Below are 25701 nucleotides of genomic sequence, written 5' to 3'. Positions count from 1 at the left end.
TTATGGGGTGAATGCTGCATTTTGCCGAATTCTCTATGATACGCCGTGCCGCGATGCCGCGCGGCGGGTGTATCAGCTGAGAGGGAGGAGGGGCTGGGGGCCGGCATCTGGTTTTATAATGACAGTGGGGCCCGTGCAGTGACTGTATTCTACTACACGGGCCCCGCTCACTGTATATAATCGTATCTGTAATTGTAGGCATTGTTAATATATAAAAATTCAGGCTAATCAGCGCCTGTATTACTAAGTTACAAGCGCTTAGTAGCAGAGAGGAGGGAGGAGGCAAGCTGGGAGGACGGGCGCTGGCAGCGTGAGTCACTACGTCATGCGCCCACGCCGCCTGCTTCATTCATAAAGTGGGTGGCGCAGACGCGTGACGTAGTGACTCACGCTACCAGCGCCTGTACTCCCGGCTTGCCTCCTCCCTCCTCTCTGCTACTGAGCGCTTGTAAATAATACAGGCGCTGATTACCCTAAATTTTTATATATTAACAATGCCTACAATTATAGATGAGATTATATACAGTGAGCGGGGCCCATGTAGTAGAATACAGTCACTGCACGGGCCCTGCTGTCATTATAAAACCAGATGAGACCCCCTGTATTGGGGGTCATTCACACTACAGGGACACTGTTATGGAGGGGATCTGTGGATGACACATAGCATAAGATGCTATATATGTGTCATTCACAGATCCCTCCCATAACAGTGTCATACACAGATCCCCATAACAGTGCCATCCAGAGACCCCAATAAGAGCCATCCAGAGATCCCCATAACAGTGTCACCCTCAGATCCCCCATAACAGTGTCACCCACAGATCCCCCATAAGTGTCCTCAACAGAACCCCCATAATAGTGTTATCCACAGACCACCATTAGTTCAAAATCCACCAAAGGCACACCTTTTGGTTAAAAACTTTTTTTTTCTTATTTTCCTCCTCAAAAACCTAGGCGCGTGGGCAGGTGCGTCTTATAGGGCAAAAAATACAGTATTTTAAATCCAAGATGGTCATTTTAATTTATTGTATGACTGTAATGTGTTTTTCTTGTGTTAACACATTAAGCCAGTCAAAATAATGGTGGCTACATCCCTACGCTGGTACTGGAAGTAATTTTTTCCACCCATGAGAGGGAAGGCATGACTTTAACATTTGGCCTAAGTGGAACATACACAATCCCACATGTTGGGGGAATGGCAATTCACATCTAGGAAGCTTTCTTAGCTTTCAAATGGACATAATGCCCATTGTATGGAAGGCTTGAGAAAAGAGTGAAGGATTTGAACCTGACCCTAATCCTTGGAATCCCTAGGTGATTTATTTTGGCTTGCATGTTACTGACACTTAGTGGATCTGGTTCTACTCCCAAGGAATCCTGACCCTTGATATACAGAGATATGCCCTAATCCAGGGGTGAGCAAACTGCGGCTCTCCAGCTGTTTTAAAACTACAACTCCCAGTATGCCCAGTCTGCCTACAGCTATCAGCCTACAGCAGGGCATGATGGGATTTGCAGTTTTACAACAGCTGGAGAGCCGCAGTTTGCCTATCCCTGCCCTAACCCATGTGGCGTAGTGGTTGATGTCTGAAGAACCCAGGACATCCTCACACACCTGTTGAGTTCTCTGGAATATATTTAAATCTTATGCTTTGGTTTGAGCACGGTCCTTTCTTTTGTTTTTTCTTATGATAAAAGAACAACATTTTCCATTTAACCTTTCACCATTTTGCTTAGGTGTACCAAACAGGCAGTTACAGGCTACATAATTAATTAATATTTTTAGAATGTCTTTATTGAACCTCTCAAACGAATACCAATTCTCCTTGAGGCTAGGGCTACACGACGACATGTGTCACTCGAGATTTTGTCGCTCCAATGTCGCGCAACAATTTTTATAATGAAAGTCTGTGGTGCGACATGCTGTAACTACCACATGATAGTAGCAAAAAATGCATCCAAGTTTTTCCCCATCATCATGTATAGGATCTCTCAACTCAAAATACATATTCCTCTAGACTGCTATATGAAACTATCCTCCAACAATGTTGTGGTAATGTCAAATTATGCCCTAGGCTGCCTAGGGTGAGATGAACATGCCTCCAATAAAACTACTCACTACTCAAGCTCAGCAAAATAGGCATGGTCATGATACACTTACTTGCTAGCCCTGTACGCTAATGTCAGGACTACTGGATAGTATGCACTGACTTAAAGGGGTTGTCTCACTTCAGCAAATGGCATTTATCATGTAGAGAAAGTTAATACAAGGCACTGACTAATGTATTGTTATTACCCATATTGTTTCATTTGCTTGCTTGATTAATTTTTCCATTACATTATACTCTGCTCGTTTCCATGGTTATGACTAGAGATGATAAAATGTTAAAAAAAAAAAATTGATTCGCCGGTTTGCCAAATTTTTGGGGGAAAAATTCGGTTCGATCCAAATAAATTTGTGGCAAATTACGTAAAAAAACTGCTATTTCCTGGCTGCAGAGAGCCTAGAGGTGTAGAACACTGTGCCTTGTAGTAATACTGTGAGTCCGTATGACATGCAGATGACAGGCGTCACACTCCTTTTACACACTTGTCAGCTGATTCCACATAGATTTCTACAGAACGTGTTCTATTAAACGCTTATACAAGTAGAGCCCACCCCGGACAGAGTGGAGAGGGTGTCAGCAGTAAGTTTGTGTTGATGTCACTGATTATTTTGTCCTTCCTCTGATCTGTCAGAACAATAACCTCCAAAAAAACGCTGAATGGCAAATATATATTTTCTTTTTCCACTAACACACGCCACAAAAGTCTTTAGAACAGATAACTGCACCGCTGAATGGCAAATATATATATTTTTTTCAACTAATACATGACAAAAACAGGCTTTAGAACATATAACTGCACTGCTGAATGCAAATATAGTTTACTTTTGCCACTAATACATGGCAAAAATGGCTTTAGAACATATAACTGCACCACTGAATGGCAAATATTTTTTCATTTTGCCACTAATACACGACAAAAAGGGCTTTAGAACATATAACTGCACCGCTGAACAGCAAATATAGTTTTCTTTTGCCACTAATACACAACAAAAAGGGCTGAAATAAACCCTTATTTCCCCACTAATATAACTGCACTGCACAAGGGCAAATACGATGTAGAAATATTTCCTTGTAATAAACCCTGTTAATACCTGTATCAAGCAGCACTTGCACCCCAATAACAAGAACGGTTTGCTGGAATGTCAGAGCTGTATAATGGCAATTTGGGTCCCCAGTCAGTGCAGCAAGGTGTAATCGGATTGTTCCTATTACCCAGGCTGTGACCTTCCCTACTGAACCCTGTTCAGCATAAATGCGCAAGATGACTGAGGCTATTTATAGGGTTGTGACATCACAGGGGCTGGCTAGCTGCTGATTGGCTGCATGCATGGCATTATGGGTGATCCCAGAGTTCCTTGCTCCATGTCCTTACACGTGCAACAGCCACTTTAGAAAAAAAAATACGATTTGTTACCACTAAGCTTGAGGAAATTCGGCTTTGGTGCAAATCGATTTTTTTCTGAAATTCGGATTGAATTCTACTTTGTCAGCTTTGATTCACTCATCTCTAGTCATGACCACCCTGCATTTCGTCAGCGGTGGTCGTGCTTGTACACTATAGGAAAAGGCACTACCTTATGCGCACTCCAAAGATCCTGGCAACCAAATAACCAAATAGGCTAGCGTTTTTTTCTATAATGTGCAAGCAAAACCACCACTGATGAATTGCAAGGTGGTCGTAACCATGGAAACTATCAGTGTATAATGTGATGGAAAAATTAATCCAGCCAGCAAAGGGAGCAATATGGGTAATAAGAACACATTATTAAGTGCCTTGTATTGACTTCCTCTACATGATCAATGCTACGTATTTGCTGAAGTGAGACAACCCCTTTAACATAAATAAACTTAGGCAGGCAACCATGAGGACTTAAAGCAAAGGCTGGAATGGTGCCCCAGTTTATCTGGACCACCTAAAACTGCACATGAAATGCATCTGAATATTTGACCTTTATTGAATTTACCACTATCTCTTCCTTTTTACCCTCATTCCGCCACAATGAAATGATCACAAAAATAGCTGTTAGGCTCCATAGTAGATGCTATAGATAAATAGTTTGAACGTAATATATATATATATATATATATATATATATATATATATATATATATACACACAATTTAATTATCTATTTTACCAAAAAGAATAATCAGATATGGGATCCTTAAACACACAAAAACATACAATATTTGTTAATGGGACAATATAAAATATATACTGTATTTATTAATTTTCTTTTTAGCTTAAAATTGCCTACATACATACCCTTATAAATGAATCCAGCACGCCATTGCCCATATATTCCATAACCGTCATCATTGTGTTACCTATAAAGTCGAAAGTCATTTTTATGAATGTCAAATATATACAGATAATAACACAGGGATAGAAAAGGGTGGGATCTAATAAAGTTAAAGGTTATACTATGAAACTAGAGTATGATAGACTCGAGAGATTTCGGGATGAGCTATTTGGTGGAAATGCAGTATATAAAGGAAATGATTTGAAATACAAAAAATTCATGAGGAGATATATAAAGTTGATAAAGCTGCAAACAAGAAAACATGCCAAATGTTAGCTCTCAATTGGACAGAGTAACACAAGTATAAAGCAAAATGAAATGGAAAAGATAATAAAATTTGCAATTTAAGAGGAACCTGTCTTGGTGAACTATCAAGGAGAATTTCTCCTATCTATCGTTATTTCATTCTTACCTCTAGTGATAACTCCTTCAAGGCGTATGATGTTTGGGTGATCAAATTGTCCCATGATGCTCGCCTCTGCCAGAAATGAGCGCTTCTGTTTTTCTGAACAGCCTGCTCTCAGGGTCTGTATGGCTACTGGAAGCTCTCTTTTGCTTGGAAGTTTCAAACAACCCTTACATATTTCACCATATTCTCCTAAAATCAGGATTAGATTAGACTAGTTAGAAAAAATAAACCAGCAACAAAAATGTACATTTATAAAAAGTAATATGTATACTTCCTTGGCCCCTCGAGTCGGTATCAAGCAGTATCAGCATTAGCCATGAAGCCATTGTTTTAGTCAATCAGTCAGAATCTGGTTCCTAGATAATAATAGTCTTTTTCATGTTCACTAAAATGTCTCTACCTATGCCAATCCCTGCACAAGGCACAAATATTCTTCGAACGATAACCAAGCATAGATTTGTTGATGATTTATGTTGTTTCTATTGCAAAAGTACATACGGTACCTGTAACATTTTTCGATTGAGTGTATATAGATAATGTATATAATCTGTGTTCTGATATCAACATGTGATGAGTTTGCAGAGGTGAGTGGCTCTATATCACAGTGACACTCACCCCTATCCCCTATCAGGTGCAGACTTGCCACTCACATGCAGTGGCCTCAAAGGAAAGGGGACAGCCCTGAGGGATAATTGGTGAAGAATGTATATTTTGCCACTGGGATCCTGTGGTTGGCACCTCAAAAACTATGTTTCAGAAGCTACTGATGAAAAATACACAATATGTTAGTAGTAGTGATGAGTTTGTACTTCGGAACTCTAAGCTCTAACCCTAGGTTCACACCTGAGCGTTCCTCAAACGCGCGTTTTACGCGCGTTTTTGTCGCGCGTTTTTATGCGCGTTTTTTGTAATAGTAAACGCGCTTTTGACGCGCGTTTGTGTCATTGACTGCAGTGTCCTATGGCCACAAACGCGCGTCAAAACGCCCCAAAGAAGCTCAAGTACTTGTTTGAGCGTCGGGCGTTTTACAGCGCGTTCGTACGCGCTGTAAAACGCCCAGGTGTGAACCCTTCCCATAGGGAAGCATTGGTTTTCATGTCTTAAGCGTTTTACAGCGCGTTTGAACGCGCTGTAAAACGCTCAGGTGTGAACCCAGGGTAAGGCAGAAACTAGATTAAGGAAATCCATCCAAAATTGCTCTTCTGCTATAAATGTCAGTCAATGACATAAAAAGTGTCATTTGGTTAAAAAAAAGTCTGTTCAGAGTCTTGTATCAGAAATTTTCTTTGATAAAACCCTCTGAGTGGTGCCACAGGAGGTATAAGGTTCACATGAGCGTGATTTCCGCGCGGGTGCAATGCGTGACGTGAACGCATTGCACCCGCACTGAATTCTGACCCATTCATTTCAATGGGGCTGTGTACATGAGCGTTGTTTGTCACGCATCAATTCTGCATTGCGTGAAAATCGCAGCATGTTCTATAGTCTGCGTTTTTCACACAGCCCTGGCTCCATAGAAGTGAATGAGGCTTCAGTGAAAAACGCATTGCATCTGGAAGTGCAGGTGCGATGCGTTTTTCACTGATGGTTGCTAAGAGATGTTGTTTGTAAACCTTCAGTTTTTTATCACGGGCGTGAAAAACGCATCAAAACGCATTGCACCCGGGCCGAAAAAACTAAACAACTAAACGCAACTGCAGACAAAACTGACTGAACTTGCTTGCAAAATAGTGTGAGTTTCACTGAATGCACCCTAAAAGTATCCGGAATGCACCCTAAAAGTATCCGGAGCCAATCCGTCACGCCCGTGTGAACATCTGAGTGTTTTACAGCACGTTCCTACGCGCTGTAAAACGCTCAACAAGGAGAAACCAATGCTTCCCTATGGGAATGGTTCTCACCTGGGCGTTTTTCAGCGCGTACTATCGCGCTGTAAAACACCCGTCGCCCCAAGTAGTACATGAGCTTATTTGGGGCGTCTTGTTGCGCGTTCCCGTACATAGACTTTCGAGAACGCGCGACAATGGGCGTTCGCTTGTCTCTGTATGCGCGATTGCAAACGCCCGTACAATCGCGCATACAGAGCGCTCCATCGCGAACGCTCAGGTGTGAACCCAGCGTTAGGGTCTCTGAAGTTTTTGAATTCTCTAACGTACTACATGATGTGATCTGCTGGCATGTCTCTGTGGTATGTTAAAACATATTTGAGGTTAGTTTTCTCTTTGAAGAATGAACTTGCCCAGCTTCAGTGCTTGATCTCACTAATGTTTTGTGGGTGAAAAGACTTTAATCCCAGAAAAAAAATGAGACCGTCTCCTTATTAATGCTTATAGTTGTGGATTTGGCACAAGCACACAAAAATAACCTTTATCTTGACAACTGAAAAGGATAAATATGTCATAAATGTGTAATGGCAATTAAAGACCTGAACATTTATCAGATGTGCTCAGTTGCTCAAGTACTTCCCTTTCTGTAAAATTTATGCAGTCATGCTTGCTGACCTGAACAAATCTATTGACAGCTCCAGTGTCCTCACTGCCACTGAACACTTGTCACTATCATCTTCTTTCATTCTATCACAGTTATCTGATTTCCTCACTCACTGCGAGGCCTACTTACTTAACCTTCTGTTCTGATGTCTTTATGGTCTCTGCTGCTCAATGAAACAAACCGCACACACTAATGCTTGCAGTCAGCCATGGTTCAATATATCTGTATTTTACCTGTCTATCTAGGTATGTTGAGTAATGTTGAGTGTGAATATTCGTATTATGAATTTCTATCGTGAATATCAGCACTTCAAGAATTTGCGAATATTTAGAATACAGTGCTATATATATACGTAATGACAAATATTATTATTTTTTGTATTTTTTTTTAACACAGTACACATCAGGTGATCATCCCTCCCTTCTTCTAGCTTGTGGGCCAATGAGAAGGCTTTGCTACAGCTTAGCAACATCCCTAGCAACCAATAGGAAAGTTGCCTACCCCTAGTATATAAGAACCTCCCCAGCAGCCATTTTCTAAAGTCTATTGCAGTTATGAAAGAGACAGAAGTGTCATTGCTGTGCTCTGTGCTTTGTGGTATTACATTAGACAGTTAACTAATATATATAATTCAGATAGTTAGGGGAAGATAGTCAGTGTAGGTTAGATTGATCTATAGTGTATCTTATAGGTTTCAGTGCAGGGTGTTAGGCAATGTAATAGGTTCTGCTGTCCATACATACATGCTAAAGATATAGTGCTGTGATGTCAGAAGTTGCACGTATTGCAAAAAATATGCGCATCATTAATTGCCGAAAATTCGCAAGCGCAAATATATTGAAGCACACTATCTGCATATAAAGCTATTGTAATGTTCTTCCGTGCCAACCATTTTCTCCAGCCTCAGAAAACTTATACCAGCTTTAAAAATATAGCATAAGTGACGCCTGTATTTTGCATGCAGTACGCGAATATTACATTGACGATTTTCGCAATCAAGAATATAATCTCGAATTCGTGAATAAATTACGAATATTCTAGAAAATATTCGTGAAATATCACAAATTCGAATATTGCCCCTGCCGCTCATCACTAATGTTGAGGATAAAATATTCAGCGCTCTATGTTAAATGTGCAGGGGATCTTTTGACTCTCTGTAAATGAGTTTTGTGAAGGAAAAATGTAGAGGTGATGCCTGGCTGACAGCTGCTTTCCCCAGTAAAATCAGCTGCCAGGGACAGGTGCAATTAGTTGTTTGCCCCTGCAGCAATGTTTTAAAATAGTTTGTCTATAATGAAGTACCATCTTAAAGGGGTTCTCTGGGAATTAGGAAAATAAAAATGCTTAAATAATATTTTATTATCAATATATTCCCAAATACCTTTCATTCGTTATAATGGCTTGTTTTGTCTGGGGAGCGATTAGGAGAAATAAAATGGCCACCATACTATTAGTGCACACAGAACCTGTCCTAATCACACAGCAGGATGGGTTAATTTCCGAGTAGTAAGGTAAAGTGCTGCCTCATCCTCCTCTCTACTTGTCAGGGATTATGATCCTGAATACAGTTGACTATGATCTTCATCTTCATGTAAAGAGAGGTCGGACTGGACAGACTGTGGTAATAGAAACTGCTTACAAGTGCTGCTGCTCCTTATGGAGACTGCATACAAGTGCTGATGCACCTCCCCTCTTCATGTCTCCTCATGAACTCCATTCCTACATAGATTCAGCTGAAGATCATAATAAATTTTATTCAGGATCATAATCCCTGACAAGCAAAGCAGAGAGGATGATGAGGCAGCTCTTTAACTCCATCTTCTGAAGTAACTTGTTCTTGCTGTGTGATTAGGACAGGTTTTTTGGCACCTGGACCCGAACCCGAACTTTTCCTGAAAAGTTTGGGTTCGAGTTCGGTGTTCGGGCATTGAATAAAGCTTGTTGAAAGGCTGCAGGGCAGCCAATCATCAAGCTTTTAGGCTGTGTGCCCTTAGAGGCCATCACAGCCATGCCTAGTAATGGCATGGCTGTGATTAGCCGGTGCATCATGTGATCCAGCCTCTATATAAGCTGGATCCCGTGTAGCACCGCCCATCAGCTTTCAGTAGTGAAGGAACAGAAAGCAGGCAACTGAAGTGAGGGACAGTGTTAATGCAATATTTTTTTTTTTTTTTGTGGGTACAATACACAATCTTAACACCCCTGACACAGAAAGCTAATAATAAATCTGGCTGTTAATTCTGTGGGTTCCAATATGAAGTTGTTTGGACGGCACTGCTATTTTTTGTTCTGGTGCTCAGCAGTAGTTACGATAATCATATAATATAAATAACCGCGGCACTTGTATTAATGGATAAGTGATGATTTTTTTATTATCTATCCAGGAAATTAATAAATAAACACTGGCCACGTTTCCGTCTCGAAACCGAAAACGTTTCTGTCTCGAAGACCGAAACGTTGGCCAGAGTTTATTTAATAATTTCCTGGATAGATAATAAAAAAATCATCACTTATCCATTAATACGAGTGCCGCGGTTATTTATATTATATGGTTAATTCTGTGGGTGACCTACAGCGATTTTTTAGTGGGTGCAATACACAATCTTTGCACCCCTGACACAGAAAGCTAATCATAAATTTGGCTGTTAATTCTGTGGGTGACCTACGGCAATTTTTTGTGTGTGGGTGCAATGCAAGAAAATAAACGTGCTTCTAAAATTACCTTTATTTCTATTTTAAGGGTAACAGGGCAACAAACCCTAATAATAACCCAAAAATGTGACGTATGGGGTCCCTTTAATTTTTCATCTTTGTATTAACAATTTCCACTTCTCTCCCCATCCAATACATAAATGTAGCTAGTAACACTAAGTTTATAAACTTATCATGTTGATTTTAAATCAGGGGTCTATTACAAGTATTTTCTGGTAGCGTCTATGGTACAATCACCTGTTCGCTTCCTATATTGGACCTCACGCCTTCCTTACTTCCGATCCGGAGCCTTGAGTTCCACACATGCGCTCCAAGTACCATAAGTCACATACTTGCGCCTCATCCATGTGCTCCACTGGCCGGAAGTATCTTTTCCGGTGTCCGGAAGTTTCATGTGGCGCCGGGCTTAAATTCTGAGTGCCGGCGTCTTCTCACTAGCCACAATAGCTCCCCAAACATAAGCATGCGAGGCACTGTGGGTATTCCATGCCAGTAAGTGCAGCCTTTTTCTCACAACCTACGTACACCATATAAGCTTGGAGTGACAATTTTGTTCAAAATTTTTCAGGCGTCTGTATCTGCTGACATGGTCTTCCATATATCTCAACCCCACATGTGACTTCAGGGAGCTAAGTATTCTATTTTTTATCTACTGTATCATCCCTACAAATACTTATATTGACCACCCCCCGATGAACTGCCAGATGAGGACGAAACACATCGGGGTTGTTATTTTCTGTGTCATCTATATATTTTTATAGGTTTTCTACCCAAATTGTATGTACACATCGGATATGTACACTAATGCAGGGTTTTAACAGGGCTTTTTCAGCCTCTAGGCACGAGGACAGGGTGCCTCCACCATCAGGGGGCATCCCTGGGCAGATATTACTCCTAGGGCTGAACAGGGATAGGATTCTTTTATACCCTTAGGTTCAACCTGTTACCCCAGATATGCTCATTACTACCTGTACTAGCCCTGTTAGTATATTTGTCTCTAATCTGTTTTGTTAGGCGAGAGCCCTTCGTTCACATTTTTGGGTTATTATTAGGGTTTGTTGCCCTGTTACCCTTAAAATAGAAATAAAGGTAATTTTAGAAGCACGTTTATTATTTTTCTTCTTGATATACTCAAATTAATTCACTATGTGCCCATTATCTGCAACATCTGTTATTATATTTCTTTCTGAATTGTACTTTGTATTCCTGACACACAAATATAATAGTTAATCCGTCTGTTAGTTAGGTGCACATCATATACCCATTTATTGCGTGAAGTAAACCTGCACTGCATACGTGACAGAGAAAATAATATAGTTAATCTGTCTGTTAGTTCAGTGGGTGACCTCAAAGAATGAGGAGAGCATCAAATGAGGGACTTGACCATGGTCGTGGAGCTGCTGGGGTTGGTGAAGCTCCTGTTACAGGGAGAGGACATGGTCGACCTGTGCCAGCGAGATGCCCAAATGAACACAAGTGCCAACTGCTGTGGCTTTCTGCAGTGTGCAGACCGGCAAGGAGGGCAGGGGTGAAGATTGTGTGGAAGATGATGTGGAGGATGATGAGGTCCTAGACCCCACATGGAATCAAGGTCATGTGAGTGACATGTGCAGTTTGGAGGAAGAGGTGGTGGTCACACAGCACCAGCCTCACAGCAAAAGAGAGAGCAGGGTGCAAAAGCAGAGTGGTCGTCTCCTAGACAGTATGTCTGCTACTGCCCACCGCACCCAGGGACTGAGCACACCAAAGCCAGCTCCAAGGAGTTCCCTGGCATGGCAGTTTTTCAGACAATGTGCTGATGACAAAACGCGAGTGGTTTGCACACTGTGCAATCAGAGCCTGAAGCGAGGCATAAATGTTCTAAACCTGAGCACCACCTGCATGACCTGGCATCTAAATGCAAAGCACAAGTTGCAGTGGAGTAAACACCTCAAAAACCACAACATATCTCAGGCTCCTCCTGGTCCCTCTTCTGCTGCAGTCTCAGCCTCTTTCTCCCCCTCTGGAGTGACAGTGGCACCTGCCACCCCGCAATCAGAGGATGTGGCAATAACTCCACCACGTTCGTCACCGTCACCAAGCACCTCCACAATGTCCTATGGAAGCTTTCAGTTGTCCATCTTCCAAACACTGGACAGAAAGAGAAAGTACCCCCCAACCCACCCGCGATCCCTGGCCCTGAATGCCAGCATTTCAAAATTCCTGGCCTTTGAAATGCTGTCATTCCGTCTGGTGGAGACAGACTTTTAAAAAACGTATGGCGATGGCTGTCCCACAGTACATGGTTCCCAGCCGTCACAACTTTTTCAGGCGAACCATCCCCGCCCCGCACAACCAAGTGGCGGACATAATTAGGTATGCACTACGCAACGCCATCTTTGGCAAGGTCCACATAACCACCGATACGTGGACCAGTAAGCACGGGTAGGGACGTTGTATCTTCCTAACTGCACACTGGGTAAATGCAGTGGCAGCTGGGCCTGAGCTGGATGGCAGTTTGGCAGTTTGGCGCATGTCCTTCCGCCACCGAGGATTGCAGGATGTTTCTCTTTGCCTCCTGTTGCCACTTCCTCCTCTACCGCCACCTCATCTGGTCAGCATAACACCTTCACCACCAACTTCAGCACAGCCAGGGGGAAACGAGAGCAGGCTGTTTTGAAACCCACACCACGCAGGAGCTGTGGACAGGCATGGAACAATAGACCAATGAGTGGTTGGTGCCACTAAGCCTAAAGCCTGGCCTGGTGGTGTACGATAATGGGTGAAATCTCGTAGAAGCTCTGGGCCTAGCCGGTTTGACGAACATCCCTTGCCTGGCACATGTGCTGAATTTGGTTGTGCAGAGGTTCCTTAAAAATTACTCCGATATGTCAGAGCTGCTGCATAAAGTGTGGTCCGTCTGTGCACGCTTTCGGCGTTCTCACACTGCTGCTGCTCGCCTGCCTGCCCTTCGGCCTTCCTGCTCACCGCCTCATATGCGACGTGCCCACAAGGTGGAACTCCCCCTTGCACATACTGGAGAGACTGTGCGAGCAGCAGCAGTGGAAAAGCTTTGCGAGCACGCCACAACAACCAGCACCACCAGCTGATATGGAAAGTCTTAGCAGGAGGCAGCATTTCAGCAACATGGTGGAACAGTACGTGTGTACACGCCTAAACGTGCTGACTGATAGGTCTGCCCCATTCAACTTCTGGGCCTCCAAATTGGGCACATGGCCTGAGCTTGCCCTTTACGCCTTGGAGGTGCTGGCCTGCCCTGCGGCCAGTGTATATTCCGAATGTGTGTTCAGCACGGCAAGGAGGGTAATCACAGACAAGCGCAGCCGCCTGTCCACAGCCAATGTGGACAAGCTCATGTTCATTAAAATGAACCAGGCATGGATCCCACAGGACTTTTCCGTACCTTGTGCAGAATAGACAAGTATACCGGCCGCACCCAGCCATTGTTATACTCCAGAGCACTACCTCTTTGTTTTCTTTTTTATATTTCCCAATGTTTTGGGGTCTTCCCAAATTAATAGAAAATAAAATAAACTACAAAAATAGCTTCCACCTACAAGGCCACGTCCACCGCCTCCTCAAACTCCTACTCCACTATGACCTCCGCCACCTAGTTCAAGATCATTATTTTTCACTTTTTTTAAAAATTCTATGCTATTTTAATTCATTTCCCCATCCACATTTGTTTGCAGGGCAATTGTCCTGCTCTTACCCCATTTTTGCTTAATTTTGCAACCCTCTAGACCTTTCCATGACTTTTTTAGAGCCATTTTTGTGCCCCAAAGTTTGGGTCCCCATTGACTTCATTGGGTTTCGGGGTCAATTTCGGATCAAGTTTGGGTCCCTAAACCGAACTTTGCGGCAAAGTTCGGCTGAACCCAGTGACCCCGAACTTCCAGGTGTTCACTCAACCCTAATTATAACTAATGAAAGGTATTTGGGACTATATTTATATAAGAGGACCTCCTTATGGCATTCAGTCACATCTCTTTTTTTTGTTTCTCAAACGTATTCACTTAAATTAATGATTCTTGAATGGAATATGGACAAGAATGGTGCATTAAGCAGTAAAAAACAGTGTCAGGCAGCTGCTGCCAAGGCCAATAAGATAATGAGTTGCATCAAAAGGGGCATAGATGCCCTTGATGAGAACATAGTCCTACCACTTTACAAATCACTAGTCAGACCACACATGGAATACTGTGTACAGTTCTGGGCTCCTGTGAACAAGGCAGACATAGCAGAGCTGGAGAGGGTTCAGAGGAAGGCAACTACAGTAATAACTGGAATGGGGGGACTACAGTACCCAGAAAGATTATCAACATTAGGGTCATTCACTTTGGAAAAAAGACGACTGAGGGGAGATCTAATAACTATGTATAAATATATCAGGGGTCAGTACAGAGATCTCTCACATCATCTATTTATCCCCAGGACTGTGACTGTGACAAAGGGACACTCCCTGCGTCTGGAGGAACGAAGGTTTGTACACAAACATAGAAAAGGATTCTTTAGGGTAAGAGCAGTGAGACTATGGAACTCTCATCCTGAGATGGTGGTGATGGTGAGTGCAATAAAAGAATTCAAGAGGGGCTTGGATGAGTGTAATAATATTACAGGCTATAGCTACTAGAGAGGGGTTGTTAATCCAGGGAGTTAGTCTGAGTGCCTGATTGGAGTCAAGAAGAAGTTTTTCTACCCTTAAGTGGGGAATTTCTTTTGCCTTCCACTAGATCAACTTGCAGAATAACAGGCTGAACTGGATGGACAAATGTATTTTTTCGGCCTTATATACTATGTTACTATGCTACTTGTTTCTATGCATGGTCCAATGGTCAGCTGTTTTTTATTTTTACATTTTTAAGTTTCAGTCCCAGCCTCATGTAGCAGTGACATGATGGTTGTGGACACGTAGCCGCTGAAGCATAGGTAAAGCAGGCTGATGTTAAAACTTCAACAACCTTGGAGAGTGCATTGTGATGAAGCAGTACACGCAATACACGTGTAGAGGTTGGGCTCTGGTCCTATAGGGGTAAGACTTTGTTCATTTTCTAGGCTAGCACCTTACTAATTTATCTGTATATAGGCATACATCACTTTATTTTTAAAGGCTTTATAGGTGGTCACTATTGGAATGTTTCCTGCTATTAATGTTACCATAGCAGTTACTATAGCCTTTTTATTTATAGTGACAGTGACCTGTTTTACTATATTTGGCTCATTTTTACAGGATTATATTATTTCTATGTCGGGATCTTCATGATGTGTTAGGGTTTATGTAATTGCAGTTTTTGAAGCCTTTTATTTTAAGTGACGGTGTTTACTTACATGGTGTTTAGTTCATTATAATTGTAGAATAGCACTCCACGATTTTTGGACTGTTCAGCTCTTATCTTGTGGGAAATACATATATTTTTATTTTTTATATATTTGTAACACCCCAGAGTGGTGTTACCACTTCTGCACCTTGCTTTTATCTTTATTGGCAATCATGTATATTGCCTATATATTTATTTCCAGGTCCCTCAACACTGTGCATTTGTATTAATGTGATGTAACTGTTCATGTGCAATTTACCTGGTTCACCAGCAGATGGCAGCAAACATTCCATTGTAACCCCACTCTGTATGGAGGTTGGCAAGCCCTACTTCCTGAAGGAAGAGTAGGGACCAGTTAGCTCCAGGTATAGTTTACCCCCTGCAAGGGGAAGGGTGTGCAGGGGCACATCTCTGCTAGATGTGCCCACGCCAGCCAGTGCACCTAAAGCTCTGCTGGCCGGGGAGGCTGAAGCATAGAAGCCGCAGGAGCCAGGATCCTCGGCTGAGACATAAGTCCGACTACAGAGAGAAGTGCAGCATAAAAAAGAAGCCACGTTACCAAGTAAGCTTGTCAGTACAGGGAGAGAAGGATAGAGCAGAGTTGAGTTTGCCTGCCAGTTTAATGTTAAAGCCAAGACAATGCCGGTAAACTGTTTGGAAGAAATGTTTATTCAAAGTAAAGCTGCCATTGAACTTCATCTCAAGGTGAAGACTCAAGTTATTCTTTCCAATCCCTTAATTATTTCCCATATTTATTTCTTCAGATCCAAAGCCTGGGGTCCAGCGGTATCCAGGTAGGAGCACCGTGACACAGAAAGAAACAGATAGTCCGCACCAATCCACTCAGCATTTCCTACACCTGGGAGGCGCTATAGAGGACCCTGGGGAGAGGCGCCTTTTGCAATTTTGGCATCACAAACAGAATTTAATTTTGTGCCTTTATGATACAGGCCTACAGATTTGATAGAAAACCCCATGAAAAATGACTTTGCTACATTTATCCTGGATTAACAGGTGCCGGATTGTGCACACTTGCAACCAAGGGGTTAATCTGCCATCTTTGCTAATGATGGCGTATGTTCTTCTTGTATCACAAGAACGGGAAAACAGTGAACCGCCCATCCCAAGAGTGGGAAATGACAGCCCTGCCCACCGGGAACTGCCCAGCCTCAGTGCAGAGAGTGAAGATTCCGCCCTCAAGAATCCGCCCACCTTACCAATGTTGTCCCAGTGTCACAGCGGACGTACACCCAGTATCAAAGACAACACACCAACCAGACTCTGGACGAGAGACAGGGGAAGGGTCACCTCCTAGCTTATCCCTGACCTCTTTCCCTGCACTGCTCAGCCCACAGTAGACCTTAAAGGTAGGTGTACTAGTGTCCTCCAGCCTGGGCTAACAATAACCCTGAACTCCCTAAGATGGTGAAGTGGGGAGATAGGAGCAGTCTGCTCGCACAGAACCTGGATGGACAAGAAGACGCAAACAACCGAACAAGCAATGACACTTATCTCTGAGAGCAGGAACAGACAGCCAACCTTCTCTCCAAACTTCCCAGACAGAATGAACAGTATAATCGGCTCAGGGCACTGGCAGTGTGCTATTTAACCTAAAGACCCCACCCAGTGCACCTGAGAGGCGGATCCAGCACGGCTCCAAAGCAATCGCTAAACTCGTGCTGCTATCCTGGCCGACCTCTGCACATGGTCAGAGTGGGTATGACAGTACCCTCCCTTCTACGGGTGACCTCCGGACACCCCGGACCAACCTTATCCGGATGGGACCTATGAAAGGCCCTCACCAGTCGGCTGGCATTGACATCAGACGCCGGAACCCACATCCTCTCTTCAGGACCGTATCCCCTCCAGTGCACCAGGTACTGGAGGGAGTCCCGAAGAACTCTCGAGTCGAGAATCCTGGAGATCTCGAACTCCAAGTTTCCCTCGACTAGAACAGGAGGAGGAGGCAATGGCGATGGTACCACCGGTTTAACATATTTTTTTTTAGCAAAGACCTGTGGAAGACATCATGGATCCTCCAAGTCTGTGTAAGATCCAGCCAAAACGACACCAGATTGATCACCGCAGAAATCTTATACGGACAAATAAATCTTGGACCCAGTTTCCAAGATGGCACTCTCAATTTGATATTCTTAGTGGACAACCACACCAGATCACCCACACACAGGTCCGGACCAGTCACACGTCTCTTGTCAGCCATTCGTTTATACCTCTCACCCATCTTCTCCAAATTCCCTTGAATCCTCCGCCAGATGGAGAATAAGGCAGAAGAGAATCTCTCCTCCTCTGGCATCCCAGAGGAACCAGTCCCAGAAAAGGTTTCAAACTGAGGATGGAAACCGTATGCGCCAAAAAATGGCGACTTACCCGTGGACTCCTGCCTATGGTTATTCAATGCAAATTCTGCTAAGGACAAGAATGAGGACCAGTCCTCCTGATTCTCAGCCAAAAAGCACCTCAAGTAGGTCTCCAGGTTTTGATTGGTACGCTCCGTCTGACCATTCGACTGTGGATGAAAAGCCGACGAGAAAGAAAGTTGAATGCCAAGCCGAGAGCAGAACGCCCTCCAAAACCTGGAGACAAACTGCGTGCCCCTATCAGAGACTACATCTGAAGGAACACCGTGCAATTTCACAATATTATCCACAAAGATCTGCGCAAGAGTCTTAGCGTTAGGCAGACCCGTTAGTGGTATAAAGTGAGCCATTTTACTGAAACGGTCGACTACCACCAAAATCACTGTTTTCCCGGAGGAACTCGGCAGGTCCATAATAAAGTCCATGGACAAATGCATCCAAGGACGAGATGGAATAGACAATGGAAGAAGTGAACCAGGCGGTCGAGTATGAGCAACCTTTGACCGAGCGCAGGTTTCACAAGCTGTCACGTAATTCTCAATACTCTTACATAACCCTGGCCACCAGAACCTCCGGGACACCAGATCACAGGTGGACTTACCACCAGGATGTCCAGCGAGAACAGTATTGCGATGTTCCTTGAACACCTTGTATCGTAGGCCCTCAGGAACAAACAACATCCCTGGAGGACACGAACCAGGAACCCCCTCCTGAGCTCCCAATACCTCCATCTCCAATTCAGGGTACAGAGCGGAGACCACCACCCCATCTGCCAAAATCGGCGCCGGATCTTCTGAATCACCTCCCCCAGGGAAGCTGCGAGACAAGGCATCTGCCTTGATGTTCTTGACCCCTGGGCGAAAGGTAACCACGAAATTGAACCTGGTAAAAAACAATGACCATCTGGCCTGTCTAGGGTTCAGATGCTTGGCAGATTGCAGGTAGGCCAAATTCTTATGCTCTGTATACACCGTAACGGGGTGGGATGCCCCCTCTAACCAGTGACGCCATTCCTCAAAGGCCAACTTGATAGCCAACAATTTCCTATCTCCAACATCATAATTCCTCTCGGCGACCGAGAGCTTCCTGGAGAAGAAGGCACACTTGCCAGGAGAAGAACCCTGCGAAAGCACCGCCCCAACCCCCACCTCTGATGCATCAACCTCCACCACGAATGGCTGAGAAACATCCGGCTGCACCAGAATGGGAGCAGACGCAAAATGCTCCTTAATGGCCGAAAAGGCCTGCAATGCCTCATCCGACCAGACAGAGACATCAGCGCCCTTCTTGGTCATATCAGTAAGGGGTTTGACTAGGGTGGAATAATTCGAAGTAAATTTTCTATAATAATTCGTAAACCCCAAGAACCGCATCAAAGCTTTCTGATTCTCCGGTCGGTCCCACTCCAGAACTGCCCGGACCTTTTCGGGGTCCATACGAAAACCGGAATCAGAAAGCATGTATCCCAAGAACGGAAGCTCTTGCACCGCAAACAAACATTTCTCTAGTTTAGCATATAACTTATTCTCTCGAAGGATCTTCAAAACCTGTCTCACATGATCCTGATGGGTCTTCAGATCAGGAGAATAAATTAAGATGTCATCTAGGTAAACTACTACGAACCTCCCCACCAAGTGATGAAAAATATCATTGACGAATCGCTGAAATACCGCTGGCGCATTCGTCAACCCAAAAGGCATTACCAGGTTCTCAAAATGACCCTCGTGCGTATTGAAGGCCGTCTTCCACTCATCCCCCTCCTTGATCCTGATCAGATTGTATGCTCCCCTCAAATCCAACTTGGAGAACACCTTGGCTCCAACAATCTGATCAAAAAGATCAGAGATCAAAGGCAGGGGATATGGATCCCGGTTCAACTCCCGGAAGTCCAAACACGGTCTCAGAGATCCATCTTTCTTCTTCACGAAGAACAAACCTACTGCCACTGGAGACTTAGATGGTCTGATATGACCCTTTGCCAAACTCTCGGCGACATACTTTCGCATGGCCTCTCTCTCGGGTTGAGAGACTTAGGCAACTTAGCCCCCGGAATAAGATTCACTGTACAATCATAGTCTCGATGAGGGGGCAATTCCTGAGCCCCACCCTCCGAAAAGATATCCGAAAAATCCGAGAGATACTGAGGCAAGGCCGTAATGGACACTTCAGCGATAGATGTGACAAGACAATTATCCGAACAAAACTTGCTCCAACCAATGATTTGTCTTGCTTGCCAGTCTATAATTGGGTTATGTCTAGACAACCATGGCAACCCCAACACTATTGGCGCTGACAAATCCTTCATGACAAAACAAGAAATAATCTCAACATGTGAATCACCCACCCTTAAATGAATACCATGAACAATGTGAGTAAGGCTCCTTTGAGAAAGAGGGGAAGAATCAATTGCAAAAACAGGAATCTCGTTCTCTAACGTGCAAGTACTAAGTCCCAGGTCCTGAAGAAAAAGAAAGTCAATTAAATTCACCCCAGCACCACAATCAAGGAAAACATCAACAAACACATTTCTAGACTCTAGCGCCACCATAGCTGAAAGGAGAAAACGGGAACTGCAGGGAGCTTGCATACTCGTCTGCTCCACCACACCATTCATACAACCAAGTGTGAGGGGAGTTTTTTTTATTTTTATTTTTCTCTTCTACCTGTGGTTTAACATAAGGACAAGAAAAAATAAAATGACCCTTCTTCCCACAATAGAAACATAGATTGTGCACTTTTCGAAAGTCTCTGCTATCAGAATGGCCAGAAATCTGACCTAACCTCATGGGTTCCTCCCCTACCCCAGAGTAACAAGCAATATCACCCTGGGCAGCTGGTGAAACACTGCACCCTGCACTGAGGGACCCTTACACCACTCTCTGATACGTCTATCCAAGCGTATAGCCAAAGACATTGCATTCTCCAAAGTATCTGGGTATTCATGAAAAGCCAGGGCATCTTTCAACCTTTCAGATAAGCCCTGACAAAATTGACTACGTAACGCGTGGTCGTTCCACCTTGACTCAGTAGCCCACCTCCTAAACTCTGTGCAGTAAACCTCAGCAGTATGTTTACCCTGTAGTAAGTTACGTAATTTTGATTCTGTCATCGAAACTCGATCTGGGTCATCGTAAATCAATCCCAGGGCTTTAAAAAATTCCTCCATCGACCGGAGGGCCGGAGAATCGGGCGGCAGAGAAAAAGCCCAGGATTGCGCGTCCCCTTTAAGCAAAGACATGATGATACCCACCCTCTGATCTTCATTACCTGAAGAAAATGGGCACAATCTAAAGTACAACTTACATGATTCTTTGAAGCGAAAAAAATCATCAGTACCCCCTGCAAATTTCTCAGGAAGACCGACTTTAGGCTCCCCAACAATTTGACCTGTACCTGTTGCCAGCACCTTCTGACACTGTGTGACCGAACTACGCAGATCCGCAACCTCTAGGGATAAACCCTGCATGTGGTCAACCAGTGCATCAATTGACGCCATCACAAAAGCGCTGAGCAATGGCCGTCACAGTATGGCGGATTATAATGTCACGGCGGACGTACACCCAGTATCAAAGACAACACACCAACCAGGCTCTGGACGAGAGACAGGGGAAGGGTCACCTCCTAGCTTATCCCTGACCTCTTTCCCTGCACTGCTCAGCCCACAGTAGACCTTGAAGGTAGTTGTACTAGTGTCCTCCAGCCTGGGCTAACAAAAACCCTGAACTCCCTAAGATGGTGAAGTGGGGAAATAGGAGCAGTCTGCTCGCACAGAACCTGGATGGACAAGAAGACGCAAACAACCGAACAAGCAATGACACTTATCTCTGAGAGCAGGAACAGACAGCCAACCTTCTCTCCAAACTTCCCAGACAGAATGAACAGTATAATCCGCTCAGGGCACTTGCAGTGTGCTATTTAACCTAAAGACCCCACCCAGTGCACCTGAGAGAGGCGGATCCAGCACAGCTCCAAAGCAATCACTAAACTCGTGCTGCTATCCTGGCTGACCTCCGCACATGGTCAGAGTGGGGCATGACACCCAGCCAGCAAGAGGAAGACAAGATGGTGCATCCTCTCAGGCCTAACTGGGGAGAGATGGTATGGGGCGATGACCCTGAAGTGCAAGTCGCCTCTGAAGTGAGACTCGCACAAGTACAGTGGAACCCGGAGAAAGAGGCCGCGGTGTCCGCCGTGTCCGGCTGGTGTGGCGGATGCGGCTGGTGCGTCCACTCTGACGCCCAGGAAGAGATGTCCTTCTCCCCAGCTGAATCCCATGGTACCACCGGTGGTGACGGCCCACGCCCAAACGATGTGGGACTGCAAAAAGCCGATCAAGAATTGGGTCATCCAGGTTCTGGACTATACACGGCCAGGAGATCCGCAACTGGAGAGATGCCGGCTGGACCGTCCTATGGTTCTCCATCGAGCGCGGAAGTGGCTCCCTAGCAAAGGATGAATACCGCGAGGAGCTGTTCGTAGGTCGCAGGTCTGTAAAACACCCCTACCTGCCCCAGGCCTGCCACAGTCTGTACGCAGGGGATCATGTTGAGTACACCCCCAAGGGACCATTTGCCACTGGGATGACCGTGCTATCCAAACCTCTGGTCCCTATGCCAGCATCCGAGTGCTGGCAGGAAGATCCAGCAGCCGCAGGCCACGTGCGCTGCCTCCAGGAGACCGCGGAGGGAGTCCTGCAATTCTAAGAAAAGCCCCAGCCAGTGCCACTGATCCCGGGACTGCTGCCGCTTCCAAGCTTCCTGATGAGATACCAGGCCACAACAGCCTTCTCATATAACCCCACGGTGGTCATTTACCAGCTTCCCTGGAAAATGGCGTTGGCAGCAGCCAAAGGTCCCCAATTTCCTATAGCATCAGCTGAGGTCCAACTGCCACAGCCCCTGCAGCCCCAGCAGCCACAGCCCTGCAGCCCCAGCAGGAGGTTCTGGCACTTTGAAGCAACAAATGGCTGCAGCCATTGCCAGTGTGACCAGTCGGTCACTATCAGATGCCTCCACTAAAGGGCAGTGGAGCTCCACCACTGCAGCAAGTCTGGCTTACAAAAGGCAGGAGCGCCCTCTGATGTAATTTAGCAGCTCCAGCAGTGAGGAAGATTTCATTTACCTCCTCTAAGGAGCTTCCCTTCTGAAAGTAGAGAGAAAGAAAAATCATGGAGAGACCGGAGCCACATCATGAACTGTTCCTAAAGGGTGAGGAGGACTTGTTGGCCCATTTTCTGTTTTTGTTGCCCTTGTTTGGCCCTCATCTGGATGGACATGCTTTGTTAGGACTACGCCCATCTTCAGCAACTTTATATCCGAGTTGCACCTAATAGCGCTAATTCCTTTTTCCCCCCTTCTCAGGTTAAGTGGGAGTCCCCTTTGCAAAAAGGGTTCTCATTAAATTTGTTGCTATTTGATATCATACCTTATGATGTTTACAAATGACTCTTGCCTCTTGCACTATTTGTTCCAATTTTGTGCACTTAACAAATTAAGCACCCAGGGAATAGACTCAAACGTATACCTGAGCTTTTTGCGGACTCTAATGTGAAAATTATCTGCTATCTGTATTTGCACTGTATTTTTGCACTGATGTTTATATAGAGTGCCCTGGGGGGAGGCGCCTGTTGCATATTCATTATTAAAGGATTTTTTTATGGGAATGCATTCAACTAGTTGGTGCTTCTTGGCTTTAGATTAACTACTTCATGACCGCTCATAAACTATAAACGTCCTATGGGTGGTTGTTTATCTCTGATTGGATGTTTTAGGCCTCTTTCACACTAGCGTTTTTTTTTTTTCGTTTTGCGGGCCGTTTTTTGCTTTCCGTATACGGTCCGTATATGGAACCATTAATTTCAACGGATCCGCAAAAAAACTGAATGTACTCCGTATGCATTTCGTTTCCGTGTTTCCGTATTTCTGTTCCGTGCAAAGATAGAACATGCCCTACATTTGGTCGCAAATCACGTTCCGTGGCTCCATTAAAGTCAATGGGTCCGCAAAAAACGGAATGCATACAGAAATGCATCAGTATGTCTTCCGTATCCGTTCCGTTTGTTGAGGAACCATCTATTGAAAATGTTATGCCCAGCCCAATATGTTCAATGTAATTACTGTATACTGTATATACCATACGGAAAAACGGAACGGAAGCACAGCGGAAAAAAAACAACAACGGATCAGTGAAAAACAGACCGCAAAATACTGAAATAGCCATACAGTAGTGTGAAAGAGGCCCTAGAATGTCTTTTCAGAGATGACAGCAGCACGCTAATCGTGCGGCTGCAGAGCGGGGGGCCCGCTGTCAGTGACAGCAGGGCACCACAGAGATAAGGCAGGGAAGGTTCCCATGTGTCCCTGCTTTCTAGATCGCTGTACACACAGCGATCAATCAGCGCTGTGTATACAGATCAGCGCTAAAAAGGTTTTACATTAAAATAATAATAATCCCCAATTAAGTAATAAAAATAAAAAATTTTTATAGAAAAACATTTATAAAATAGACATATTTAGTATTGTCGCGTCCGTAACGGCCGGCTCTATAAATATATCACATGATCCACCCTGTCCGATAAACAAAACAAAAAAAAAAACTGTGTCAAAAAAAGCCACCTTACATTACAAAAAGTGCAACACCAAGTGATCAAAAAGGCCATTTGAGGGTATTTACATCCAAATCAGGTGAACGGTGTAGGAATTACAGCAGTTTTCATATGTGCCTCCCACTTGTTAAGGGACCAAAAGTAATGGGACATAATAATATTCATAAATCCAACTTTCACTTTTTAATATTTGGTTGCAAATCCTTTGCAGTCAATTACAGCCTGAAGTCTGGAACGCATAGACATCAACAGACGCTAGGTTTCATCCCTGGTGATGCTCTGCCAGGCCTCTACTGCAACTGTCTTCAGTTCCTGCTTGTTCTTGGGGCCTTTTCCCTTTAGTTTTGACTTAAGCAAGTGAAATGCATACTCAATCGGATTCAGGTCCGGTGATTGACTTGGCCATTGCATAACATGCCACTTCTTTCCCTTAAAAAACTCTTTAGTTGCTTTTGCAGTATGCTTTGGGTCATTGTCCATCTGCTCTGTGAAGCGCCATCCAATGAGTTCTGAAGCATTTGGCTGAATATGAGCAGATAATATTGCCCGAAACTTCAGAATTCATCCTGCTGCTTTTGTCAGCAGTCACATCATCAATAAATACAAGAGAACCAGTTCCATTGGCAGCCATAGATGCCCACGCCATGACACTACCACCACCATGCTTCACTGATGAGGTGGTATGCTTAGGATCATGAGCAGTTCCTTTCCTTCTCCATACTCTTCTCTTCCCATCACTCTGGTACAAGTTGATCTTGGTCTTATCAGACTATAGAGACCATAAAACTTTTTTTTTGTTTCGAAAATGCAATTATTGTGTAAAACTTAAATAAATAAGAAAATGGGATAAAAAAAACTCCCTGGCTGTGACGCTCGGCGCTGTGATTGGATAGCGCTACAGCCAGGGAGAAGGAGATGCCCACGGAGAATGACTCAGTATGCTCCTCATTGCTCCGATGCTCAGTATTAGCATACTGAGCAGGAGAAATCTGGCGGGGGACAGCGGGGCATAGGAGGCATATTTAAAAAGAATTGATTCTTTATGGGGATTCAGAGTAGCAGTGAAAATCACTTGAAACATCCAGAGAAAACGCACTGTCCCTTTTCATGTCTTCAACATAATTTCCAGAGAAATCAGACTGTTTGAAGAAGATTGCATTTGCAGTGCTGTCAGTCTTTGGGTTGACTTATTTGTGAAAGCAGATCTTCTTACATATGAATGCCATCACAAGGCCTTTCATATGAGGCCTGTGTCCAGCTCAAAGTCACATTGTATGAACCACAGCAAAGACAAACAAAGCTACAAGTGACACTGAATAGCAAATGGAACTGATTATTTGGTTTATGTCACATACAACTTGTGTTATATGACTTTTTTT

At 44.2% G+C, this 25701-nt stretch overlaps 1 protein-coding gene across 2 annotated transcripts in view; it reads right to left on the bottom strand.

Annotated features, from left to right (window-relative positions):
• The window catches only part of EPHA10 (EPH receptor A10), a 682002-nt gene that overhangs the window by 99837 nt on the left and 556464 nt on the right, over nucleotides 1-25701 (bottom strand). For both annotated transcript variants that reach the window (XM_044284653.1, XM_044284654.1), the window contains exons 9-10: nucleotides 4824-5009; nucleotides 4375-4436 (exon numbers count right to left, since the gene is read on the bottom strand). In XM_044284653.1, the coding sequence (XP_044140588.1) occupies nucleotides 4375-4436; nucleotides 4824-5009 (248 nt within the window). The remainder of the gene's footprint in view (nucleotides 1-4374; nucleotides 4437-4823; nucleotides 5010-25701) is intronic.

The sequence above is a fragment of the Bufo gargarizans genome, chromosome 3, assembly GCF_014858855.1.
Source record: "Bufo gargarizans isolate SCDJY-AF-19 chromosome 3, ASM1485885v1, whole genome shotgun sequence".
In the NCBI taxonomy this organism is placed as follows: Eukaryota; Metazoa; Chordata; class Amphibia; order Anura; family Bufonidae; genus Bufo; species Bufo gargarizans.
Note: the sequence above shows the minus strand (reverse complement) of the source record. Positions and strands in the feature narration are given on the sequence as shown.